This window comes from Pleurodeles waltl, chromosome 12 (assembly GCF_031143425.1).
Source record: "Pleurodeles waltl isolate 20211129_DDA chromosome 12, aPleWal1.hap1.20221129, whole genome shotgun sequence".
NCBI classification, from domain to species: Eukaryota; Metazoa; Chordata; class Amphibia; order Caudata; family Salamandridae; genus Pleurodeles; species Pleurodeles waltl.
Window position 1 is genome coordinate 204,092,007 of NC_090451.1, and position 21,259 is coordinate 204,113,265.

General features: G+C 41.3%; 1 protein-coding gene across 2 annotated transcripts in view; it reads left to right on the top strand.

Moving 5' to 3' along the window:
* LOC138267953 (DNA replication factor Cdt1-like) overlaps positions 1-9,752 on the top strand; it is a 48,966-nt gene extending 39,214 nt beyond the window's left edge. For both annotated transcript variants that reach the window (XM_069217237.1, XM_069217235.1), the window contains 4 exons: positions 3,912-4,097; positions 6,056-6,205; positions 8,000-8,201; positions 8,891-9,752. In XM_069217237.1, the coding sequence (XP_069073338.1) occupies positions 3,912-4,097; positions 6,056-6,205; positions 8,000-8,201; positions 8,891-9,051 (699 nt within the window). In that variant the 3' untranslated portion in view covers positions 9,052-9,752. The remainder of the gene's footprint in view (positions 1-3,911; positions 4,098-6,055; positions 6,206-7,999; positions 8,202-8,890) is intronic.
* The last annotated feature ends 11,507 nt before the right edge of the window (positions 9,753-21,259 follow it).

The window sequence follows — 21,259 nt, forward strand, 5'->3', positions numbered from 1 at the left end:
TCCAGTGATTTTACTACAGGAAACTCATTTTAAACAGCAGACCAACTGTCCCAGTATCCCAAACTTTATTTCTCATTCCTTTTTCACTTCCGCTAATGCGGCCGTCCGGGAGGTGGCAGTTCTCCTCACACAGGAGTTCCAAGGAGAAGTCCTTGAGGTCCATTGAGATTCTCAAGGAAGATGGCTAGTTGTCAGTGTTAAGGTAGGAAGGCAATTAATGCCCATTTCAAACTTTTATGGTCCCATAGAAGAGGAAACTACCTCTCTGCAAAGTCCATATGACCTTTTAAGCACATTTCTTGGCCTTTTGGTAGTCGGTGACGACTTTAATATTATTCAAGATATGAATCTATATGCTTCTTGCAAAAATCGGTCACAAAACAAACCACAAGCACATCGATTTTTTTTTTTTTTTTTTATTATTTTTTTTTGACAAAATTTGTTTGTGATCTGGCTTTGCAGGGTCTTTGGCGGCTGGTTCATCCACAAGAGCAATGTTTTTCAAAAAGGTTTAACTCTGCATCAAGGATCGACTTCTTCCTAGTATTTCATTTTTGGGATAGAGTTGGTTCTGATATAATATCCAACCCCTTTTCTGATCTCTCCGTTCCGTTGGTACAACTATCTATCTTTGCTCAGCAGTGAGAAAGACCCAGACGGTCTCTGGATAAATCTTTATTAACTAATGAAGGCTGGACTAATACTAAAAAAAATATCAGTTACCAAGTTTCTAAGTAGAAATGAAGCAACTGCCTCGCTTTTTGCCATCTGGGAGTCATGTAAGACACACAATAGAGGGGAAGCCATAGCTTTTAATGCCTTTCTTAGGAGGGCCAAGAAGGAGAAAGTAAACAGCCTTCAGCAGGAACTCAACTATGCCATGCGTCTGCATCAGTCACTTGGCAACCAAGCATCATGGACTCACCTCCATGAGGCTAAAACTCAATTGAAGAATCTTTTTTAGAACAAGAGATTGTCAATCATAATACATGCTTTCAGCAATAATACGAAGAGAGTGAGCACGTAGGTAAATTCCTGGCAGATTATATTAAAAACGTCAGAATGCTTCCTTAATCAAATCCCACGGGCGTATGGTTGACCAGGCTAAGGAGATAGGGAAGGTGTTTCTAACACATAATACAAATATTTACACTTCTAAATCGGCTACAAGCGATGAGCTCATTAATTAATATCTTGGATCAGTCTCTCTACAGAGTCTCGACCAAGAGCTCCAATCTACACTGCTTCAGCCAATCGCTAAAACAGAGGTGGCAGAAGCCATTAGGGATTCTCCAAATCTCAAAGCTCCCGGGGAAGATGGTCTTCCAGCGGAGTTGTATAATATCCTGTCCGACCAGACTGCGGCGACCTTACATCTCGCATTACACCTTTAGCTCAGGGGCTTATTCACCATGATCAGTGTGGGCTTCTCCCGGGAAGATTTATCTCTACCAACACAAACTTTCTGCTTCAGGCAATCGAATTATTATTATTATTATTATTATTATTATTATTATTTTTTATTTATTTTTTTATTTTTATTTTATTTTTACACTCTACGAATAAAATTAAAGCAGCTGTAATAATGCTAGATGCGGAAAAAGATTTTGACCTTGTACAATGGGAGCTCCTTTTTGCAGTCCTCTGCAAATTTTACGTTTCCTAACAAAATAGTCAATTTTTTTCCAATCTTTACCGAGGGGCAGAGGCCAACATTTCAATCAATTCACAAGTAATCAGTGAGGTTTCAATATGGCGTGGGACCCGGCAGGGATGCCCTCTGTCTCCAGTCCTTTTTGCTCTTTTTATCGAGCCATTGGCTTCGGCCCTGAGGCAAGATATTTCTATAAAATCCCCGATGCCAGGTGCCCCCAAGTTAACACTTTTTGCGGATGATGCAATCCTATACCTTGTGGACGATTCTCAGAATATTGAAAAGTCCTTTAGCAAAATCCAAACGTTTTCCAACTTGGGAGGCTATCGGATTAATATATCCAAATTCGAGGCATTGGTGTTTAATGCTCAAGGTTCAGTGTGGCCAGCCGAGATGCAAACTAATTACCAGACTTGTCATCCTATCAGATACTTAGGCGTTTGTCACTCACAGCATGCCCAAACTTTACTTGTTGAACTACCTCGCTACACTCGAAGCACAGGCTCTCATGCTTAAATGGCAGAATTCACCACTAACAATATTTGCTCGCATTGCCTTGATCAAAATGATGATACTACCTTTCAATCTTATTTATATTTGCTACCGTTATGATCAAGGCTCCTCTAAAGTTTTTCAAGGATCTCACTGTAATGCTAGGTGAATTTATCTGGGCAAACAAAAAACCTCGCACTCTGTTGGAGACAGTGCAGCTCTATATAGAGGATGGTGGCCTAGCCTTACCCCATTAAAAAAAGTATCATGAGGTGACCTATCTAGACTGGATTGTGAGTGCTTCTTCCACACATCATCTTGATTCAAACTTCTCTTTGAAACAGATGCTTCTTGAGAACAGTATTTGTCTCATTTTCTTAAAATGCTGTGGCTTCCGAAACACATTAGATACAAGATCCCAAATCTTCTTTGGTCCAGAGGTGTAGAACTTTAACTGAACTATTGTTTTACCCAGATCCATCCAACTATTCCCCTAAGAGAAGCGGTCGCTTTTGAGCTTCCTTTTGCTACCAAAGCCCTAAACGACTGGGAACATCTGGGCATGCTCTTTGGGAAAAGAAAATGAGCAGTCCAAGCTAAAGGAATTTCTGTATGCACAAAGAATAGGGGTCACACGGAAATACCATGCCATCCTCAGTCTGATCCAGAACTTAATCCTATTCAGTGGATATTGATTTAGCACACCTTTTATGATTCAGTAATTAGTATTATTATGTAAAAGAAGCACAACAAAACTAGGTACTACACTGTATTGTATTGATTTTCTCCCATGATTTGTTATCCTGATTCAAAATTTCGAAGCTTGAATGTCATACCTGCTCACATTGTGCAATAAAAATATGTTTAAAAAAGATTTATTATTAAAGTGCTAACGGTTGTTAACTTGCATGCTGTTGTCCCCTTGCTTTTGCATGGATAAGAAGTTTTGGAGCAAGGGAGGATAGGGATATGACAAGGAATTGTAAAATCTGGGACAACCAAGGGAAGATCTAAGAGTCAAAGCTTTTTGATCAGTTGTTCATTTGGATGCATTCAGCAGAAGTAAGGAGAGTCTAAAGGTACCCCTCAAGCGCAACCACAAACTGAGACTAGTATTTGGGAGAGGAGAGAGCATCAGCAATTTAAGAGGTTCTCAAAATTAATAGAACACCAAGGTGCTATCCAGCAAAATAAAACTGGGAGTAGATCCCTGATGGAAGGTATTTCAGATTTCATACCATGAGGAGCAATGGACATAGAGTGGGGTGTGTTTTGTCTTTGGAACAGTTCTGATCAGCACAACCAGCAGGAGATTTGGCACAGGTTAAGTGGAAATTCTGCCTATCCTTTAATCTAGGATTAATGTTTGAGATGATTTGAAGATCCCTGGAAAGCCAATGTTTGGTCTGCATTTACCAAGACATACTACAGATGAAATCAGTAGCCCTGTTGCTGGGTAGCAATGACTGTTGTTAAAATCCATGGGCACTGAATAATTTAATATTACTATCTCAAGATCTTTTGCTTCTTGAAATCTCAGTCATAGATAGTCATAACATTATAGGTATTTCTTATAGAGAGTCTAGGAGCACTTGCAGATGGCATTTTAGCCTGTACCGATTCCTGTCCGGTGGGAGTGTTGGGTCTACTACTATATTTTTGGTCTCAGTATCTTGACTCCCTGCCTGTATAATGTATGCTTCTATGTGGTGTTCAGGTTGTATTTTTTACCTTGTATTCTGGTGGTCTTTATTTTTCCCCGAAGGTTTTCCTTGAGTCCCTTGATCCACCAGTGATCATTCGTGGCCAAATAACCCGCTGGCATCCTCGTTTTGATGTCGAGAGTGTGCCGGAGATTCCTGCTGCTGAGCTTCCACAGCCCCCTCAAGTCAACAGGTTGAGCACTGCTCTGGAGGTGCTGAAGAAGGCACACAAAGTGCTGACACCCAAGGTGAGGACACAGCAGGAACCATTTTTACTGCAGGGTCTGTCCTGCATCCTCCGAACCCTTATAACACAAAATAAACTAAAGCTTATTGTAGCCCAGCGTAATATGCTTCTCTAAGACCCACTATCCTCTATCTGCCATTTCATCAGGGCTAGCTTTCCCTCTAGTGCAACGTGGAGTGGTGCATTGTTGGTAGGATTTCTGTACAATATTTTCTCATATGATTGAATACTTTGGATTTTGTTTTTTTTGTTTGTTTTTTTAAAGAAAAAAGTTCTTGACCCCATACAACTTTTTTTTTTTTTTTTTTTTTGCAGTTCTCATATAAACTGAAATACCAATCTGTTCTGTCTGTTGCAAGCAGCCAGTCTGTTTATACTGTTGCAAATACCCTTATTTCAATAATCTACATAGTGGCTGTATTTGTAATCTGATTTATGAGCAGAGCATCAACAATTTCACTGAATTTTTTTTTTCTAAATAGGAGAGGATTTCCTCCTTTTCTGTTTGTACTTGACGTTCATTTAACAGCCTGCTCCTTCCTTGATATGTGGAGGAAGTGAGGTCTCATTGTCAAGGACACTATTCTATGGCAGCGGTAAAGTTAAATATAGTTTCCTGCAGTAATGCTGATAAATATAACTGACAATATACGAGACAAGCAACCTCTAACAAACCACAACATAAATATAAAAAAATTGAGCCAACATATTTAAAATGTAGAAAATAACATTGGTTATAAGTCTCATTTATATAGAAGTAATTATTGTAATGTAATTTTTTTTTTTTTTTTCGTTTTTTTTCATTGGGCATTCTTTCAACTTTAGGATTAACTTTAAAATTCTAATTTGAGTGATACTTTTCATTTTATTTTTTAAATTTCACTTTTATATATGCTTTTGTATAATGTCAAACTACCATTACCAGAATGCAATGGGGTGGTATCAATGACATCATACTATTTAAGGGTAGTATGAAAAAAACTCATTTACCGTGAGCAAGACTCATGTGGAGTTGAAACGCGTTGGTGGTTGCTATTCTTATCAAAAAATTTGCCCAAAGGAACTTTGGAGTGCGGCAAATTACTTTTTGGACACAATATATATATATATATATATATATATATATATATATATATATATATAGAACATATACATAATAATAGCATTATTATGACATCCGCCTGGCTGAGTGAAGGATGGAGAACATTGACAGTCTGAACTCAAGGACTCGTGTTTTCTTTCCTGAAAAGTTAAGATTTGAAGCGTATGTTTAGAATTGGTTCTAAGGTTCATACAATGTGTTGAGTGAACCGTACCTACTTCATACCCGTAGGAGTGGCTTGGGATGATTGTGTTTGGTAGGATCACTTTGAATAATCAGGCGGTCCACGTAATAATGCCATCTTTTTCCCATGTTTTGTTTTGCCGTTTTACCCTGAGAGCCATATTTGCATGTCCCATACTGGGCAATTGTCATCAACTTGCATGGGCTGCAGCTTCTCAAATTACAAGCATGAATGGAAGTGCAGGAGAAAAATGCAGCAGTTTAGAAAGTAATCTGCAATGGTACCTGCCCTAATACTGCTCTGACCCTGTTTCGGTGCCATCTAATACTTAGCAACGGTGACTCCTTTACTAATGCATATGCTGTGGCCTGCAGTGCAGACCTGACTGTGAGAAGTGAGTAACCCATTGTTTACAGGACTGCCTGGGATGTTTTAAAAGCCTGTGCCCCACCAGCTTCTATGCAACATACTCCTAACAGATTAATGTATAGTTCCTATGCAAGCATAAAATGAAGCCTTTACGTTGACATTCAACGTTGACATTTTCTACAAGCGTGAGACATCTTAAGTTGATATTAAAAGCAGCACCATCATTTTGCAAAGGTGTCTGCCTTTTTTTGTTTGTCTTCACTCTTCCTTTATTTTTTTTTTTTTTATTATTTTTTTTGTACAGCTGGAAAAGGCATTCACGAACCTAACCTGGAGCAGTCCAAATATGAGACCAGTGGAGAAAAGGGGTCCTGCGGGAGACCCTGTGAGCGAAGGTCCACTTGTCAGTATTTCTGAGGCCCTGAAAGGAATTCCGAAGATCTTTCAGGATAGGGTGAGTCTGCGAAGAGACATTGTTTTTGTGGGGATTTAATCAGAAGTGCAGCGTTCACAAGGGAAGGAGACTGTTTTCCTAAATCCTTGCTTACTTATTTCTAGTAAAGTCTCTGGAACAAATATTGGATTGGTGAATGTCAGTTGTTACTTCATAAGCAATTACATCAGAGTCCTTGCATCGTGGTTATTACATCAGGAGTATGTTCCTTTGAATCACTGCATTATATTTACAGGTTACATTTATTTAATTGATATCCTGATTTTCCAAAATTAATTTTAAATATACATATATAAAATATCTTTTTTTTTACTTTTAGATGACTTTAAATGTCTGTTATAAAGTATTTTAACAATTACATTTCTTAAACGTATGACTAATATATACATATATCGAAACATATACAGACATTTTATATATATATATATTTGAAAACTATTTTATTCACTTACCTGCGATAAGAACATACAATGCAAAGTAATAACTTCCGATGTAAAACCGTGATCTGACTCCTGATGCAATCTCTGAGAGCTAATGGTAGGGGGGAACAGGACTGTTTATTTCCTTCATCAGTGCATTCACAGGGTGTCCTGAGCATTCACCTAGTGTTTGGCATTATAACACTCCTTCAGTAACTGTATCTGGAAAGTGTCCATTAGCACCCATTCATAGTCACAACTGGGCAATCTGGTTTCATCCAAATGAACAAAAGGATATTCATTTCCCAGTTTGGGAATTACACGTTACGAAACAGAGACACAACAAGACTGGTGAGGGGATGAACACCATAGAGAGTCTACAGTTGGCTTAACATATACACGTGTTCACTCTATACCTTTTAAAAAAGGGTGTTATTGTCCTGTTTCATCACCTAAGGTTCCAACTTTCCTTCTGCACTGGCCCTAGAGTCTCTCTTATACAATGTGAAAAGAAACCAAAGGAAAAGGACTGGGTAAGTGCTAAAGAAGTGATAAAAACAAAGGTCTATGGGATGTGGCCATTATCCCTGTCTCTTCCTCGTGTGCCCAAACACAGTGAACTTCACTGTTGTCCTCTGTGACATGGCACCTTGATTGCTGCCCTCTGCCTTACCGTGGTTGGCTTATGGTAAAATGAAGGAGTGGAAGCTAGGGTTGTTGCTTAAGGTAAGAGTAGAAACAAATAACTCACTTTTTTATTGTTAAATACCAACTGCAGAATCCTGTAGCTCATGCAAGTGGAATGTAGTTGGGCAGATATAAAATTATTATGGACTTTGTCACTCCTAATGGGAGGTCTTGTCATCAGAAAACTTGGTGCTGCTAAGCCTCACTTTCTAAGAAGTTACAGGTACTCCTAGAAGGTGGTCTCATAAATCCATAGGCCAACGTAGTTATGTGTCTTATTTTCTGGGTGTTGCCCCCACTGGTAGAATGTCTGCAGCCCTAACCCCAGCATAACAGTTGTAGCTTGGTCTGTGCTGGGTGGTACAGATCCTGTACCTTAGAGCCTTGGGCATAAACAAATGTTTCAAAAATATTCCTAAACTGTCCTATAGCTAAACTGACCAGATGAGGCCTACGCTGGTCATTGCAAAGGAGAGATCTTGTTGGACTGCTAACTAATTAGACAACACCTCAGTTAAGAATTGTCTGAGTTTCCTGGGTTGTGTAACCATTCCTCCCCTTCTTCCCCACCGTCTTAGAATGAATGTATCCCCGTGCCGCAAGCCAAATGTTTATTTTTCCTGTTTCCACCCCCGCCTTTTCAGATTTACATAATCATATGTCTTGCATGTCTCTCTCTGCTTTTCAGATTCAGGCAAGTGAATCTCAGAAGAGGCAAGCACTACTGATCCGGAACCTCCAGCAGGAGGAACGGCTGGCCATGATGTCCAGGCTCCCAGATGTGGCCCGACTGCTGCGCAATGTCTTTGTGTTTGAAAAGAAGCCAGTGCTGACAATGGAGGTGGCCTGCAACAGAGCGATCACCAGCTATCACTCTTCAATGACACTGAGTAAGGCACAGGAGGCTCATGGAAGCGCTGGTCGCAGAATTTAGGTCTTAGATGTCCAGGTCTGTTTAAGGAGCTTGTGAAAAAGTAAAATATATAGGAATTAGTGTATTAAACCCACAAAAAGCTCACTGGGTGCATGGTCTGGATCAAGTTCAATTAGACTGCAAGGCCTGATCTGATTGGAAGCCCATTACGTTTTCTAGAAGTCCGTGGGTTTGACTGCATTCACGTATCTGAAACCTTCTCATTTAGCAGACATGGCAAATTGTCACCTGTAAGCGAGGTTCCTGGCTGGATGTTGTGCTAGTGAAAGATGCCAGTCGAGAGCACTAGAGAGTGAGGTCCACCTTTGGAGTGCAGGTGTCTCATACTGCTCAACAGCGTGCACAGCAGCTTCGTAACCTGCTTTGATAATGTTCGAGCCTCATCCAAAACCTTTCTGGTGTGATTAACCACTTTAGGATGGCAATGGTTGCTCAATCTAATATGGGCTATCAACCCTATCGCACGTTTTGGATATATAAAATAGTTTAGCAATGTGTGCATCTTCTTGAAAGTAGTATGTGTGTGAATGCGCTTATTGGTAAATGTGCCTGGAGAATACATGTTTCAAATATGAAATAGAGATGTATATTCTATCAGACAAAGCATCACTTCTTAACTTGTATATTTGTTTACTTTATTCGTAGGAGAGATGGAGATACACCTTCTCCTCCTTTCAGAACTGGTTCCAAATTGGCTCAGTATTTACCCAGTCCAGGCCGAAATCTACTTGAAACTGGATAATAAGGTGGAGCTGAGCCTAGTTCTAGACGCCCTTGGTAAGAAAGTGAAGGAAGAAGATAGATGATGACCTCTCGCTTGGGCATGCATTTCCTCTGTAATAGGATTTTTTGCATTCTACAAACTCCGTCCTGAATCTTCTTCGATGTGACAGAGTTCTTACTAGCAGGTCCATCTGTCTTCCTTGCAGCAGGCTCAAAAATATCATTGGCTTAAGCTAAATGAGCTTGCATTTTATGAAGCTGAAGGATACTTCTAATGTTGCTTGGTACCAGCGCCTGCAATGCCGTTCAGTCGATGGCTGGAGATCTGATGAATTTCTTTTTCACTGTTGTGACATTTTGCGCTTTTTTTGCCTCAATGTTTGCTTAAACCAGATCTGGGATCTAAAACAAAACTAAAGCTCTGCTTATCTGTAACTTGCACAAAAACCCTGTTTAATTCAGTGTGCTCATCAAATGACCATAGTGCGCTGTATATATAGCGACCTTTGAACTGCACTGAAAGAGACAAAGCTCCATAGGAGTGGCCTTCTTGGTCAAAGAGTCATTAACCCTGGCCTGGACTTCTACCTTGTGCTCCCTGTGTCGCGTATTCAATATTTTTTGGCCAATCCTGTCTACTCAAACTAACCATATTGGTTTTCGCATTTGCCCTGTGAGTATAAAAGACTCTCCTTTGGAGACTTTATTTTTGCACTAATTATGTTTTGCTTTCGATATTTATTGTCAAAATATTGAGTTTGAATAAAATTATTTTATTACTGGAGTCCTTCTTTTTTTTTTTTTTTTTTTTTTTTAATCTTTTGCTTTTGGTATTTAAACAATGTTTTCTGTTTAGGGTCAAAAAGGGTTCCATTAGTGTATAGAATTGACCTTTGGAAACCATTTACCACGCTGGCTGATGAAATAATTGTTTGTGGGAGATATTTTATCATCACCAAATAAGAATTGCATGACTTTTTGAGCGTGTGATTGTATTCTGGTGACTCCAACGATCTCAGTTACTACTTTCAGTTACTTGTGTGAAATTTGTGTACAGTGATAAACCCACCAGAAAAATATGATGCAGGTGTATTCCTATTCAGATTTGCTTTTGGGTTTGGCTATCTGTAAAATAAAAACGTTCTGAATGTTTTTTTTTTTTTTTAAACTACCATCCGAATTGTTTTCCTACCACAGGTTTTTTTTTTTTTTTTTTTTTTTAACTGAATTTTCCCAGACACTTACGTGCAGACTGTTTTGTGTACTGTAAACTGTTGGCCGCATGTTGCAGGACCAGTGGGTGGGCGGCTTGCAACCTCTTTTCTCGTAAGATTCACAAGAGGAGGTTCCTAGCTTTTCGGGGGAAGGCCCTCTCCTGCACAGGAACATTAACGTCCTTCCTTACTGTCTGTTAATCTCAGGAAAATGCCACTCCGTTCTCAAATTAGTGGCTCGTTCAAAAATGGGAAGAGTACTACAATGGGACATTACCTGGCTGTGTCAATATCTGAAAGCCTCCCCTCCACCAAATTCATTGTTCCAGGGACAAAAGGATGTGGTGGGTTGGTGGAGAGGGGACAGTTACAGTGGGTGTGTCCCCTCCCCTTTATTAAAATGGAAAAAGATCACTAGAAGCCTGGGGTACGTTCTATGCTAAATTATGGATTCAGACTGTGATCCCTTTTCCCATGACATTCGCTTCCTCTTCAAATTACAGATTGCCCAGTCGCAGAAGTTGAGGCTCATTGGAAAAATATTTGACTAAAAAAAGTGATCACTACAGTATCTCACATTCGCTTTTTGCAATGTTGTCCCTGATCAGTAATAGTGTGAACATTGTACACTACAAATTACGGAATACTTTGGAACTATTTTGTATTACTAAAACACTTGAGTTTTCTCATCCATCTGAACAGCACATTGGTTTCCTGTCTGGCATTAAATTAAAATTGATTACAAGAACATCATTTTAACACCCTTACCCTGAAAAGACAATCTCTGATTGCCAAACCCTTAAGTAGTATTTGACTCCAAAAATTAATAGAAAGCCTCTAGATTTTACACCCTACGCTTCAGCAATATTACCTTGACCGTTGGACGCATGCTTTGGAGGTGAGCATCTGTCAAAGAAAGGATAATTGGCAGTATGCGTAAAGTTTTTGTAATGCTTGAAGTTGAGAGAATTCCAGATCCACACCTTAGAGCTAGAATCCCCTTGTGGCCTTTTCCTGCTTCATTCCCAGAAGTAGATCGATCATTAAACATATTATTGCACATACCATTTTAACAATTTATTGGTTTAGCATTCCTCGCATTGGAAAGAAAATCATAGTGGCTTCATGGTAATCAATTTTGGAGTCTCAGCAGGGCGTGGGTGACTATACTACAAGGCGCTTAGCTTGCCACACCATGATGGCAGCTATATCAAACTGCTCTCCTTTGCTGCTACTCTCGCATTAATTATTCCACCAGTTAAGGTGCTCAGTCTATCTAAGTGTTTTTTTTTTTTTTTTTTTTTTTTTTTTTAGAGGGGGGTGGGGGATAAGTTTATGACCTAATCTTACTATGAAAATGTGTTCATCACGTACTGGTTACATAAAATTGGAAATGTCTTACTGAATAAACTGGATCATGCAGTTTTCACAAAGGGTTCAATTTTGGAGCCCTGGAACTTAGGTCTTAAAGCCACCAGAGTATATCTTTGGTCTGAATGATCAAGTAGTTATTTCACAGCTGTGCCGTAGACACTATCGAATGGCTTCAGAGAGCATTACATCCCAATAGTTAATACACACAAGTGAGTTGCAGTTACACCCATTTGTGTCATACAATCAGACCATAAAGAATGTAATAGTTTCACTTCTCGAGGACTTGCATCCAATGAGAATGTAATATAGGAGGGTCTATTTATCTCCCTGCTCCAGAGATTGCATTGACTACCACCTACTCTGAATACATTGTGGGGGCAGCTCTGAAGCATGACTGTATTTAATGTGTTAAGAGCATGTCGTTCTGGGCTCTGCAGAGGGGTATTGAATATCCATTGCTATCTAGTGGGGAACATTCTGGCATAAGGCAGGCCTATCCTGAAGGTGCTCCCTGGTGGAAGAATCTCTGTAGACATTTGGACTACGTGCCTCTCCAGAACCCCTAGAAATCGGAGCCACAATCCTGATGCTTTCCAAACTTTTATTATCCGACAAACAAAAATAACTATACAGGCAAAGATTCCATTAGTCTCCTCGCATCACTCTTCCTCCTCTGAATAGCCCCAGCCAGTAGAAAGGATTGACATTGGTGTGAATAAGGATTTGTGTATGTTACAAAGATGTTTTAGTTTCTGCAAAAACTCCACGAGGAGTAAACTTTGTATTCATTGTGAAATAATTCTGGTGACCGTTTTCGTTACTGGCTTAAAGGGCTGGATATTCTTGATCTGAAATTCACCCTTTACCTGCCACATCCTTGCCTTTGACATGTGACTCAACAATAAAAGATGTTGATCTTAACTCTACTATGCAGTGCTCTTCGGATTTGTCATTTCAGATTTCCTTGGAAGAAACTAATATGAAGTTCCCCTCTCACCTTTTGACAAGGAGACTCCTATTCTTCAGAAGGGTTCTAAGGAGCAAGCCCCCTTCTATAAAAACACTGTGAATAGTTCCTTAAAATAGGATGTAATACCAGTTAATTTGTTGGAATGTTGGGTATCGCCCCTCCTTTAGAAAGAAAGAATAATTGAAATCCACCTAGGTCCTACAAACTATCATCCAAATGGTAGTATGCAGTTATGCTTCTGCCCCTTTAGGGGAAAATACTGCATTCATTGATTGCGCAGTCCACTATAGATGAAGGTGGGTACTCGGGGGATCTGGCCATCCAAATGCTGCTGAACTTATTCGTGCCTTTTGACTTTCTCAAACACCAACTCTTGCTAGATAGACTGGCAAGGGCATCGGTGGTCTCTTTAAACTAGATGCAGTCCTTTTTTTAAAGACTGGATGCTGGACTAGAATAAATGGTCGGTCAGGACTTGACTAAACCTTTTACAGTTCAATGAGGGCACCATATGGCTCATGTCGGTCTCTCTTCCTCTTTAATAATTATATATAGCCTCTTCATCACTTTAGTTGAGGCAATTTTCAACGCAATACAAATAATGACCAAATTGTGATTGCCAGAGTTGTCAATGGGTTTGCGATTATTGAAAACTGGATAATCAAACAATGGTTGAGCATTAACACCATAAAATACAGATTTTGATTGTGAGGACCTAATATCGAGTGAAAGACCCAGAGCCCCTCCTTACAATCATTCTAGGATGCTAATCTGGGTTAAAGAAAACATAAAACTTTGTGAATTATTTTTATTTAACATTTTCCATGAATTGCTTAATAAACGGGTTCTTTGGGTGTATTAGTTGCCAAGTGAAGATGCTGTGAATGTCTTGACACAAGCTCTCACAGGAAAATAGATACACAATTGCTAGGACTTATCTGCTCAAAATTCAGCTAGGATGGGTCTCTTCCATAGGGGATTTTAAATGCTAATAAGTTGTACTTCTGAATGTTGGATTCAATTTAAGACAATCTAAGAGGGGAACAAGAGAGATGTTTTTTTTTTCTTCTCAGTTTTAAATTGGAATAGCACCAAGAAGCATAAAGTACCAGCACAGTTAATGGTCACAGTCCAGGACCTAGGCACAACTTGAAGCTGACCACAAGTTGGATACACTACCTGGCTCATCCAGGTCAAAGATTTTACCTTCTGTCTTTAGTCCTTTAATTCCCAATCCACCACACAAGTACACTTCTAAAGGATCTCAGGGAAGGCACTTAGAGACCCACAAATTGTCAGGCAGAGGCCAAGCAGCAGGCTCCAATCACCATTGCTCAGCTGCAGGAAAAGGCATCTTGTGCTTGTTGTGTCTCTGTAGCTTTAACAGGAGGTCAGCCTTTTGAGTCTATTTCTTTGAACTGGGTACAAGACAGAGGGCAGGTCCAGATTTCCAGGCCATGGATTGGAGGTGCAGTTCTCTTCTGATCTTTATGGCTAGGGGTGTTCTGAGGTGCCACAATTGTGTCTGTCACTAGATTGGGGGTAGAGGGTGGCAGCGTGGCTCCTGGGCACACCCTAACCAATGGGATGCAAGTTCCCAGAGCAAACGCTAACCACTTTGGGCATTTCCAAGATGGTGAAAGTCTTCAGCCACACTGAACTTGGATGCTGGTGGAGAGTATGGGGAGCACACTATGGGAATCCTCATGCTCTCCAGCACCCTACACTAATTCAGTTTGAAGCAGTCACTGTACCTCAAACCCAGAGGCGCACATCTGGTAGAATAAAGCAGGGTTTTCCAGCAACCATACTGGATACATAAGAATTGTTTTGGCATACTTTATTTGACATAAAAAGTAGCGAATCCTCAAAAAACACTACATTCACAAAAACAATCAATGTTAAAACTCCTAGAGCCCGATTTAGATATCGGTGGATGGCATACTCCATCACAAATGTGGCGGATATCCTGTCCACTCTATCACGATCCCCGTAGGATATAATGGGATCAAAATATGGCAGACAGGATATTCGTCATGTTTATGGCGGAGTATCCCCCTCCACTGCGATTTAAATCAGTCCCTTAAGAACATCAAATACATAAACCCTCTACACAACCCAAAACCTGCTATTATTAGTAGAGCAAACGTCAGTCTCTCATACAGAAAATACATTATTTGTGAAAGCGACAGGTGCCATTCTAAACCATTAAAATGGTAGGTACACCCTCGTTATAAATTTAAAAAGGACATTTAAAAAAAAAAAAAAACTCTTTAAGCGGTAACATCTACAGAAGGTGGATTTAACACACACACACACACAAAAAAAATAATCCTAGTATGTTTCACAAAAGTGCCTTTTTCAAATTGGAGAAATACAATTCAGGCTCCAATTCTCGGTAAAAGACCAGCACATGAACTACATCCAAATTTAAACTTCAGATAGATGTTCCAAACCAAAGGTTCTAAATTTGCTCTTAAATAAAATTTCATTGAACAATAAGTGACACACTGACAATTCATTTATAATCTTGAGATCAGTCTACACTGTTGATAGCTTTTAAATTTCATTTTTTTTTTCTATTTCAATAAAGAGTTCAACTGAATTATTTGGAAAAAGACATCTTTCCATAGATCTAATTTAGCAGCAAAGAAACAAACATTTTATGAAGGCAAAAACCTTTGAATGGTCATGCATAAATGTTCTCCAAAACAATTTTTAATAATATTTTCAGGGCTAACAAAATAGTCTGTAGGCATAATGTAAAATTTGACTCACTGTCCTATAATTAAGGGTTGTAAACACTAGCCAGATCATTTCGATTGAAGAAAACTGCCCAAACCCCAAGTAATATTTCCATAATTTAGATTCAATAATGTCATACCCTTTTAGGGCAGCAATCGGGTGGCCTTCCCTGCATGCAGAGCCATGGATGGAAATTTTGAGATGCACACCTGAAGCAAAGAAGGGATGTCTCACCCCCCACACAACAAAAAATGTCTTATTGTTGCAGCTTTGGAAATTTCCCCCTGGACATGAATTCACCATGATAGATTGCTGTAAATAGTCATTTCTAGGTAATAAGACTTTATAATTTCTTATTTAGAGCCCATATATAACCACTGATTCCGAGGTTTGAGACAAGACGTCTCATGACCATGATTTGTCTTTCCTTCATTCACCTTTAAATTATGAATTTCTGGGCATGCAACAGTCTTTGAAGACCAATTGGGATGATGGACACCAGGATTAAATCATCATCATACATTATCAAGAAAACTGTCCTAGAGCCCAACTTCGGGGGATATACATTGTTAGTAATCATTCCTGGAAAGTCAGCGAAATATAAGGAAAATAGTAAAGGAGATAACACATCCCTGCTTTAGACCATTAAAAACTGCAATATCAGAAGTATATTCTGTGCCAGAATTTACTAAAACTCTTATTCAATTATCAGGTTGTAGACTACAAGGCAATTAGTGGCCAGTTGCGGATATCCCAGTTCACAAATATTTGCCGTGGGGGGGTGATCAACTTTGTTGAATGCATTATTGAATTCCCAGACATGGTCAGGCTGCCTATTAATTTTACTTTTGACAGGCAGGCTGTCTCCAGTGTCAATTGTATGTTCACACCAGGATGTTGTACCTGGTACAAGTGAAAAGAGGTCTGAAAATTGGCTTAGGAGACTGATGCAGTTGTCTTTCTGTTCTGCAGTCAGACAGTCTGCTAAGACTACTCCCTCCACTAAAGCATCTGCTTCAGTGGTGGAGAAGAGATCAGGGAGAGGGTCACTCTCCTCACCCTGCTCATGGCAACAGATGAGGGACAGGAAGAAATCAGCCCTGTCATAGTAGGGTTTTAGGCAGTGGACATGGATCACCCTAAGGGGACTCCTGGCAGTGCCCAGGTCTACCAAGTAGGTAACCTCACCCTTATTTTCAACTATGAGATGGGGTCCACTCCATTTGTCTTGGAGTGCTCTTGGGGCCACAGGCTCCAATACTCAAACCTCCTGTCCTGGTTGGTACTGGGTCAGGACAGCCTTCTGGTCATGCCATTGCTTTTGTAGCTCTTACTGGCCTGAAGGTTTTTACTGGCCTTTTTCATATACTCCATCTTAGGATCTTAGGCCAAGTACATAGTCCACTATGTCCTGTTTAGGAGCTTTTAAAGGTTGTCCCCAACCCTCCTTCACAAGAGCAAGAGGACCTCTTACAGGGTGCACAAAGAGGAGTTAAAAGGGGCTGAAGCCCACTCCTTTTTGGGGTACCTCTCTGTAAGCAAAAAAGAGGCACGGTAACAGGACATCCCATCTCCTCCGGAGTTTTTCAGGAAGTCCCATTACCATACCTTTGAGAGTTTTTTTAAACCTCTCAACCAGATGTGGATGGTAAGGGGTGGTGAACTTGTAGGTAACACCACACTCCTTCCACATTGCTTTTAGGTATGCAGACATGAAGTTGCTACCTGTGTCTGACACCACCTCTTTAAGAAAACCCACCCTGGAAAAGATTCCCAGGAGGGCCTTTGCCACTGCATGAGCTGTAGTGGTCGTTAAAGGTATGACTTTAGGATATCTTTTGGCATGGTCCACTACCACCAAGATAAATCTATTGCCTGAAGCAGTTGGAGGGTCAAGGGGACCAACTATGTCAACCCCTACCCTTTCAAAGGGCACCCGACCAGTGGAAGTGGAATTAGAGGGGCCTTTGGAGTGCCACCAGTCTTGCCACTGGCTTGGCAGGTCACACAAGATTTACAAGTCTTTTGTGTCCTCTGACATGTGAGACCAGTGAAACAAGGGTACAAATCTTTCCCAAGTTTTCGTCTGGCCCAAATTCCCAGCCAAAGGAATTTCATGTGCTAGGGTGAGAAGAAACTCTCTGCACTGCAGGGGAATGACCAATCTCCTGGCAGCTCCAGGTTTTGGGTCCCTTGACTCTGAGTACAAGAGGTTGTCTTCCCAGTACACCCTATGACTTTCACTGACATCCCCATTCTGCTGTTTGACAGCTTGCTATCTGAGACCCTCTAATGTGGGGCAGGTTTGCTGTGCCACACTCAGCTCTTCCCTGGCAGGCCCCCCTGCACCCAAAAGCTCAGCAGTGTCTGCTGCCAGCTCATCTGGTGAAGGTTCTGCACAGGGAGGAAATTCTTCTTCCTCAGAAGGAGAATCATCTGTAGAGGGAGGGATAGTGGGTAGGGATTTACCCTTGCTACCCCTAGCTTTAGGGAGCACTTGGTCCTTTGTTCCAGGATACAAGTTACCCTGTCCTTTTTGCTTCTTGGCCTGAGCCCTTGTCAAAGCAAAAATATGCCCAGCATTGCTGCATGGGCCTCCAACTCCACTTCTGCCCAAGCTGACGTCTCCAAATCGTTTCCTAGTAGACAGTCTACAGGTAAATCGGTGGCTACCACAACTTTCTTTGGACCAGTAACCCCCTTCCCTCCACCCCCCCCCCCCCCCCCCCCTCCCCAGTTGAGATTCACAACAGCCATGGGGTGGCTAAGAGTGTTGTTATGAGCGTCTTTCACTTGGTACTGCTGACCAAGTAGGTGTTGATTAGGGTGGACCATTTTTTCTATTACCATAGTTACACTGGCTCCTGTGTCCCTGTAGGCCTCAACACCATTGATTAGGGGAAGTTGCTTGTACTTACCCATATTAAGGGGACAAGCAACCAAGGTGGCAAAATCAATGCCACCATCAGAGACTAAAACAGCCTCTGTGGTCTCCCTAACAAGACCAACCCCCAACTACATTGCCAATAGTGAGCCCAGCTACACCCTTGGATTGGCTATTAGTAGTAGATTTCCCACCACCACTGCTATTAATAGGGGCACTAGAATTTGCAGCAGGGGTTGTGGTGGTGGGAGGTTTGGTGTTTTTCTTTGGACAAGTGGAATCACTTGCTCAATGGCCTTTGACTTTACACAAATAACACCAAGGCTTTTTCTGATTATTGTTAGAAGAGGATTTGGACCCACCACCCCCAGAGGATTTTTGTGGGCCTGATGAAGACTCAGAATGTTTACTTTTGTTCCCGCCCTTCTCAGAAGACTTACCATCCTTCTTCTTGCCATCCTTGTCACCCCCTGTATGAACTTTTCTGTTCACCCTTGTTCTGACCCATTTGTCTGCTTTCTTTCCCAGTTCTTGGGGAGAGGTCAGATCAGAGTCTACTAGGTATTGGTGCAACAAGTCAGACACACAATTGTTAAGAATATGCTCTCTCAGAATAAGATTATACAGGCTTTCATAGTCAGAAACTTTACTGCCATGCAACCACCCTTCCAGGGCCTTGACTGAACAGTCCACAAAATCTGTCCAGTCTTGAGAAGACTATTTTCTGGTGTCTCTGAACTTAATCCTGTATTGTTCAGTGGTTAAGCCAAATCCATTCACAAGCGCATCTTTCAAAACTTTGTAATTATTGGCATCACTTTCTCTGACAGTAAGGAACCTATCCCTACCCTTTCCAGTGAAAGATAGCCACAAAATAGCAGCCCGCTGCCTTTGAGGGACCAACTGTACCATACAGGCCCTCTCAAGTGCAGCAAACCATTTATTAATGTCATCCCCCTCCTTGTAAGGGGGGGACTATCCTGTGCAGATTCCTGGAATCTTGCTCTTTAACAGGATTGCTATCAGAAATACTGCTGCTGCCACCATGGGGAACTAGCCCCAACCTCTGTCTTTCCTTCGCTACGTCTAGGGATTCCCTATTTAAGGCCAGCTGCTGCTAGTTAAGCTTCAGTCTGGTCTCTTCAATCCTCAACATTTTGAGTTCCCTTTCTAACAAGTTACCCTCAGGGTGGGTGGGTTGTGAATGTTTAGACAGAAGAAATGTGGGAAGTTTCAGAGGGAGACCTGTCCCTAACTGTCTGGACCCTAGTAACCTGGCCTCTAGGGGTGAAAGATGCCCTACTGGTGTGGGACCCTCTAACACTACCAGTGTCACTAGGTGCCCTGCTAGGGGGCAGGACTTTGTAAGAACCCTCCCCAGCTTCCTCATGGAACTCCTCTGAGTCAGACTGGGAAGCTTCCCCATTTTCTAACCTCTCCTGAGATAGGCCAGACTGGTTCAGGTCATCTACAATGAGCATGTTAAAGAGAAACTCTTTTGTAGGATTCTTACCTATACTCAAAGCTCTATCCAGGCAGAGACCCCTCAAACTTTTATAGTTCAAACTCTCATATGTTGCATTAACGGTTTTGGGAGTGGGCTCTACAACAGACATGATAGTATAGGTTTAAGGATAGTGAGAGAAAACGTTTTAGAACTTTAGAAAGCACAGATAGAAAACGTTTTCAAACTTTGGGAAACTTTTAGAAGTTTTCAAAAACTTTTCGGAACTTTGTTAAAAGTTTTAGAATAAAAAAGTAAACTTTTTTGGTTAAGTGTACATATACTGAACTATTTGGTATATGATTCTCTTATGAAAAGTACCAAATGACAAAGTGGTAAAGCAGTTGCAAGTACTTATCCCACAGCTGCACCACCAATGTAGGAGGCTGGCCTGGCTTATAGTGGGTACCTTGTGGTACTTACACCCTGTGCCAGGTCCAGTTATCCCTTATTAGTAGAATAGAGGTGTTTCTAGCAGCTTAGGCTGATAGAAGGTAGCTATGGCAAAGCAGGTTAGGCTGAACTAGGAGACATGCAAAGCTCCTACTATACCACTTATATCATATAGCACAATATAATAAGAAAACACAAAACTCAGTTACTAAGAATAAAGGTACTTTTATGACAATATGCCACAAGTATCTCAGTGAGTACCCTCAGTTAAAAGGTAAGTAATATACACAAGTTATATGTACACAAACCCAAAACAGGTAAGTAGTAGTAAGAAAAGTAATGCAAACAGTGTAGAATTACAATAGGTGAACATAGGTCTAGGGGCAACACAAACCATATACTCCAAAAGTGGAATGCGAATCACGAATGGACCCCAGACCTATGGGAGCTTGTAGAGGGTTGCTGGGACTGTAAGAAAACAGTCAGGGTGTCCAAGATACCCCACCCCAAGACCCTGAAAAGTAGGAGTAAAGTTCCCCTACTACCCCAATAGGACTTAATAGTCGTGATAGGGGGATTCTGCAAGAAACACAAACACCAGCAAAGCACTGAAGACGGATTCCTGGACCTGAGGACCTGCAAGGCAAGGGGACCAAGTCCAAGAGTCGCGATAGTGTCCGGGGGGCGGGGGGAGCAGGAGCCCAGGAAACCCCGGATGAAGGTGCGAAGAGGCTGCCTCCGGGTGGAAGAAGCCAAGGATTCTGCAACAACGAAAAGGGCTAGGAACTTCTCCTTTGGATGGAAGATGTCCCACGGCGTGCTGGATGTTCAGAAGTGTTTCCACGCAGAAATACTGCAAACAAGCCTTGCTAGCTGCAAGGGTCACAGTAGAGGTTTTTGGGTGCTGCTGGGGACCAGGATGTTGCCCACTTGGAGGCGGAGACAGAGGGGGCGCTCAGCAACTTAGAGAGCCCCCACAGAAGCAGGCAGCACCCGCAGAAGTCCTGGAGCTTGCACTTAAAAGATTTGTGAACCAGAGTCGATTCAGAGTCACAAAGGAGGGTCCCACGATGTCCGAGTCCAACTCAGAGGGTTGAGCACTGCAGGACGGAGTGGTGGGGACCCAGGCTAGACTGTGCACAAAGGAGTCCTTGGAGAAGTGCACAAAAGCCGGAGCAACTGTAAATCACGCAGTACACAGGTTTGC